At 41.6% G+C, this 5,844-nt stretch overlaps 1 protein-coding gene across 2 annotated transcripts; it reads right to left on the bottom strand.

The window, feature by feature from the left end:
* Positions 1-1,516: 1,516 nt before the first annotated feature.
* LOC147881355 (cytochrome P450 704B1-like) lies at positions 1,517-3,948 on the bottom strand. 2 transcript variants are annotated; one of them, XM_087369838.1, is made up of 6 exons: positions 3,557-3,948; positions 3,124-3,339; positions 2,726-3,022; positions 2,191-2,523; positions 1,819-2,019; positions 1,517-1,707 (listed from the first exon to the last, which is right to left on the bottom strand). In XM_087369838.1, exons 1-6 carry the CDS (start codon positions 3,899-3,901, stop codon positions 1,531-1,533), a joined length of 1,569 nt encoding a protein of 522 aa, XP_087225964.1. In that variant the 5' UTR covers positions 3,902-3,948; the 3' UTR covers positions 1,517-1,530. The 2 variants fall into 2 exon arrangements, with proteins under 2 accessions (XP_087225964.1, XP_087225965.1); XM_087369839.1 differs by having other exon boundaries at positions 1,577-1,724.
* Between the last annotated feature and the right edge of the window lie 1,896 nt (positions 3,949-5,844).

Raw genomic sequence — 5,844 nt, 5'->3', positions numbered from 1 at the left:
AATGTTGATAAGGATGGATGATTTTTAGTTACAGAGATATAGCATGAGATAAGAGACGAAGACGTAACCAATTTCAATCTAATGGCACAAAATTATTTGATTCAATCTAAAGGCACACGTTCTTCCAATCATCCTAATTGCCAAAACAAGAACCTCTCAATAATATATGGTATAGATATTGCACATATTATTGAACTTAGATCTCGTTAATATATGGTATAAATATTGCATATATTATTGAACTTAGAACTAAAGAATGGGTTGTTTTTCGTCCCCAATGTTCAATGCTGAGAAGCATTTTTCTTATACTTATTGATGTGGTTAAAGTCAGTATATTGGCAAGGGAAGATCTTCGTAGAATTAGAAAAAGCATAATTGTGCAAAAAATTTGAGCAAAGGAGACAAATGGCAAAAAAATAGTTATTGTGCAAATATCTAAAACGAATCAATTGAGTTTCTTTTGGCAAAAAAGATAAAACATTTAAGCAACCAAGAATATATATAACCAAGTATCCATATGTAAGATGAACTTTGTCTATAGTTGAAGTCCATATTGTCCACTCAAGTCTCTCTCTCTCCCTCTCTCTCTCTCTCTCTCTCTCTCTCTCTCTCTCTCTCCCTCTCTCTCTCTCTACTCAAGGGGAGAGAGAGAGAGAGAGAGAGAGTTGAGTAGAGAGAGACAGAGAGAGTTGACTAGAGAGAGAGAGAGAGTTGAGTAGAGAGCGAGAGAGGGAGAGAGAGACTCTCTCTCCCTCTCTCTCTCTCTCTCTCTCTCTCTCTCAGAGTCGAGCGCTCTCTCTCTCTCAGAGCGAGAGAGAGAGCGCTCGACTCTGAGAGAGACACACACAGAGAGAGAGAGAGAGAGAGAGCGCTCGACTTGAGGAGGGAGAGAGAGAGAGAGAGCGCTCGACTTGAGGAGAGAGAGAGAGAGACAGAGCTCGACTTGAGGAGAGAGAGATAGAGTTGAATAGAGAGAGAGAGAGAGAGAGACTTGAAGAGAGAGAGCGAGAGAGAGAGACTAATTACACACGAGAGAGAGAGAGAGAGTAATTACACACACGAGAGAGAGAGAGACTTGAGGAGAGAGAGAGAGCGAGACAGAGAGAGAGACTAATTACACACAAGAGAGAGAGAGAGAGAGACTAATTACTCTTGATTTTGAGATAACTTACTTAGTAAAGTGCAAAATGTACTACAATTACTCATCACAATTTTCTTGTATTTGGATATGTAGTGTCCTTAGTGTTTAATGCCCAATGGCGGTTACTCTCGGTAGTTACTTTTTAAATTGCCGACCATGGGCCTTTTCACGGATTTTAACCTGTAGTTTCTGGGCTGATCGATAGTAATGTTCAATCTTCATGTTAATTTGTATCTTAGGATTCAATGTGTGACCTATCCTTTGAGATTGGTTTGCCCAAAATAGCCAAGGGAACCTTTACAGGTTTTTGGCACTATAGAGAAAAGTTCGACATGTTACCGATTTCTGTCTGCACTTCCGACTCACGCATCTTGACTTCTGAATTTTAATCAACGCGCATTAATCTTCACCTTTAATCCATACTTCATGGACATGGTCTGCATCACCCGATACTGCACTGGATGGCCAGGCACAAGCTCGAAACTGAAGAAGCGCATTAACATTGCTGCGGTGATCTTCATCTGTAGGTATGCTGCGTCTTTGCCAAGGCACATCCTTGGACCGGCCTGCATAACAACGATCACTTGGCCAGGGCGGTCTAAATTACTTTTGTTTTTTATTTTCTTTCAGTTGGAGACGGAATATCTTTATCATAGTGGAAACATTATTTAGATTACCTGAAATGCGGTGAACTTGAACGGTGACTCTGGCTGAAATACTCCATCTTTCAGCCAGCGCTCAGGTTTGAAATCGCGTGCATCATCACCCCACAAGAATTCCATACGACCCATGGCATAAGGGACATATGCCACATCATCGCCTGCTTTCAGCCTCGTGCCGTCGGGAAGAATATCGTCCTTCAATGCCACCTTCCCATCCTGCAGACGGAGGATGCAATTAGTATAGAAATCCTTCAAGCATCCTTTAGCCGATACGTCGTGACTGCGAGAGTCATATGCGAAGATTGTGACTGCTTGCTCTTTGGTACTGCTTCTCCACAAAGAGATCTTATAAAAGTCTTGAATTTTTAGCGTTAATGGAGGCCATACCCGAGGAACAGCGGGGTACAGTCGAAGAGTTTCAGTCAAAGAGGCGTGCAAATAGTGCATGCTGTGGAGAGACTCGTAGGTCAACAAGTCCGCAAAATCTGTAACGTTGGCCCCACTTGACGAATTTTCCAACGTCATCGTTTCTTGGAACACCCTATTTTGCTTTTCGGGATTGCAACACATGCAGTATAGAAACCAAGAGAGAGTACTTGCAGTCGTATCACGTCCAGCAAAGACGAAGTTCAAGACCGCATCCCGGATATCATTATCAGGGAGTAATCCCGGTTGATGACACTGCTGTGAGATGAACCGAGACAATAGGTCTTGCATTTCCTGTATGGGAACGACCAGTAAAGAAGAATTTAGCAGATAGGCTCTTGAAAACCTTACAATAAGCAAAGTTCTGTAAAGTATTGTGCAACTTCTGCCCTATGATCAAGAATTATGTCAATCGATCCACGAGAATGCCTTTTGTGAAAGGGATTTTCGATGCAAGGTTTCGTAAATCCATAATAGTTTCGACGCTGATTCTTACCCAGTCCTTAGGTTGACCTTCGTTCTCTAGCTTGCGCTCTTCAACTGCTTTGGAGAAAAACGACTTTAACTTTGTGAGCTCTTGCTTGAGCAACCTCTCTGATCCAATGTTAAAGAATCTCTGAATTCTCCACCACGGATAAAGATGCCTTCGTGTTATCATTTCTAGCGCGTTGTCCAGTGCTCTTGCAAGATTCTCAAAATCGACGTTGGAGCTGGACAATCTGTCCAGATTGTCCACTTCCCTCCCAAGGATGACCTTGCAAATGGAATCGAATGTCATGCGTGAAAGGAAGTCCTGCAAAATTAATTGACACTGTCTTATGTGCTGACCGCGTGATTTAAAATACGATAGAAAAGGGTTAGTTGGCTACGAACACGTCTACACTGCATACAAACCTGGATATCAACGGGTTGATTTGATTTTATTGAGATATTAAGTATCTCTACAAGCTTCATAGCACTCTCTCGGTAGGTTGTTCTGCTTAGAGCTTTCAACATTTTAATTGAGAATTCTGCACTGGCAATTTTGCGGTGTGTCTTCCATAATATCCCGTCGGTATTAAGAATGCCATTTCCCAGCATATCGTGCATTCTGTAATGTAATTCTTCTCCCTGCAGTAGACAGATTTATTACAGAATTAGAATGGACCAGCTTTTGGTAGCTACTTCTCTTGGGCTAACCTGTCGTTGAAGGAACAAATTAGTGACGTTCGAAAGAACAAGTCGACCCAGCATCCGATAGCATCAGAGCCATGGAGGCGGTTGCAGGAAAGAAGAGGCTGTGTCAAATTATAGAGTGGAGGAAGGAACTTGGGAACAAGCAGAGCACCTTTGGGAAATTGTGAAAGTTGCTCTTTAGAATGTACTCCACATTCGCAGGATCGACAGTGAGGAAGCTCCGACGAGACAAGAATGTCATTTTGACTGTCCGGTGGTCGTCCGTAAAGTACTCGGAAATCCAGTCGAAAAGGCGTTCATAGTTTTGAGATGCCTCTAGCTGAGAGCCAAGTAGGGGCCAAGTCTTGGGATCTTTGGTTGCACTTTGGATCCGCCAGTGCACCCAGAGCCAAGATACGATTGATAGAAATACTACCACCGTCCAAAAACGTAAAGATTTGTCTTTTGCGTCTCCAAGCTGGAGAAGGGAGGTGTTTAGCACATAAGAAGCTGCCATAGCTTCGTGCTCTTGTTCGGAGCCAAAAAAGTGACGGATTGGGACTTATTTGGTAAGGGAGCGGTACAAGGGGTTGGATCTTGGAACTTGGGTATATTGAGGATTGAGCGGCAATTACCGTCCTCTTAAATGATAAGCAGGACACACGGATCATTGTCGATTATGGGCATTTTCGTTACCGCCCCACGAGGACATCGCAAGTTTCTTATGGCGGCTGCTGCATGGCCGCCAGTCGTTAGACTTTTTCAACGCGATCGACAGGAAGCAGCGAAGAGAGTTATTTAGTTTTGTTGTACCAAGATATATCATGTATGATAACCGGAGATCCAGACGTAACATATTTATGCAGCAGTGAGACAAGCGGCGTGGATAAGGTCGCACGTACGCAACCCGTTTTGTACGTAAAATGATGTTTCTGAAATTCCTCAAATCTCTTTGACTCTGATCAGGTTTTGTTATTCTTCCGGTTGAACTCATCAATGATCAAAGGTTAAATACGTAAGGCAATACGCTAAAGTGAAGACGATGGGCGTCTTGTTGTGGGAAGGGATGATGCACTGCCAGAGTTTTCTACTAAGGACTTCCCTCGTAGGAAGATTCCTAGAACAAAGGAATCTTATATCTTTCCATTCCCATGTCGAAACCCCATCATGGTATATATCATTGGAAAGCTCTCAAAGAGTAGGTTCTAGAAATGCCAAGTCTGACAAGTTTTGAGCTAATCTACAAAAAATTATCCCTACCCCCCTTGAGAGAATATTTTCAAGGGAAGTCCTTAGAGGGCCCCAAAATGAGCTCCAAATTTTCCTAATGACTGTTGTCCGATAGAAACAAAAAGGTTTGAAATGTTCGAGTCAAAGCTCTATTGTATTGAGGTGGATCCCAAAGCTCGAGGGTCATTGGAAGGAAAATATGAAGTAATTTTCATACGTGAAAAAGACAACGATGGATGAGCAAGATATTAACGTACTTGCTCACTACTCTTTCCCTCAATCAATCAATCAATCTTTCTTTTCTAATTTTTTCAAGTCTCACTTCAGTATTTGTACACTTCCAACAAAAGGTTAACTACTCATTTAAAGTACTAGTAAAAGATGGGTAAAAAGGAGAGAGGGACTCTTAGCCTTTCCAAAAAATGCAGGCCACAAGCCTCCTTTTCTGATTTCATCACATCTGAGTTGCAGCTTTTAAGCAGCTGACTTGTCACAATATGGGCACAAAGTATGTCCACCCTCTCAAGAACTGAGCAAGAACTTAAGGTCATTCATTGGTGTGTAAGATCCTTTAATTCAAGCCTCACTTCAAACATTACCCTACTTTTTTCTCAATTTTAGGTTATTCATTTAATTACTTGGAGTGCAAGATGTGTAAAACGGGGCGAGGGGTGCCTCATCATGTTTCCAAAAATGCAAGCCACAAACATCAACTCCACTTTTCTACAATTCAAGGTCAAGAGCCTCTACTCCCATGAGCCCGTTGATTTTGTTGAGAGCCTTGACTCCCATGAGTGTGCCCCTTTGATTTTGGAGAAAGGCAAAGAAGTCCAAGCACCTTTCCCCACACAAAGGTCAACACATCATCCATCACCATGCACACTAATTAGAGTCACTATCATGGAAACCCTTCATTCCAGATTGATCTCCATGTAAAAAGACTATATAGCACGTAATTTCAAGCGCATGATGTAAACAACCTTATCTTACACTGATATTTTATCCTAATCCTTCATAGACTTTAAATTTTCTCCTTAATCACATTTTAAGATCCACTCTATAAGGACTACTTAAAAATCAAATTTTCAAATTAAAATTCCTCGATCACATTTTAAAGTCCCTTCTGTAAGTATAATTCTATAAAATATGTGAATTGCCTAATCTATATACCCTTCTAATGATTAAAAATGCTATCTTATATATTCCTTAATGGAACCCCTATCCTTATGC

Source organism: Dipteris shenzhenensis, chromosome 31 (assembly GCF_047967505.1).
Source record: "Dipteris shenzhenensis isolate YYH24624 ecotype China chromosome 31, Dip_SZ_1.0, whole genome shotgun sequence".
NCBI classification, from domain to species: Eukaryota; Viridiplantae; Streptophyta; class Polypodiopsida; order Gleicheniales; family Dipteridaceae; genus Dipteris; species Dipteris shenzhenensis.
The sequence above is the reverse complement of the archived record's forward strand: the minus strand, read 5'-3'. Positions and strand labels throughout refer to the sequence as shown.

Excerpts from the sequence above, each read along its gene's own strand:
- LOC147881355 (XM_087369838.1), bottom strand. The coding sequence starts at position 3,901 with ATGGCAGCTTCTTATGTGCTAAACACCTCCCTTCTCCAGCTTGGAGAC. Across the intron at positions 3,340-3,556 it reads ACTTTCACAATTTCCCAAAG|GGAGAAGAATTACATTACAG; the intron begins GTGCTCTGCTTG and ends TGTCTACTGCAG. Across the intron at positions 1,708-1,818 it reads TCAAGTTCACCGCATTTCAG|GCCGGTCCAAGGATGTGCCT; the intron begins GTAATCTAAATA and ends GTTGTTATGCAG.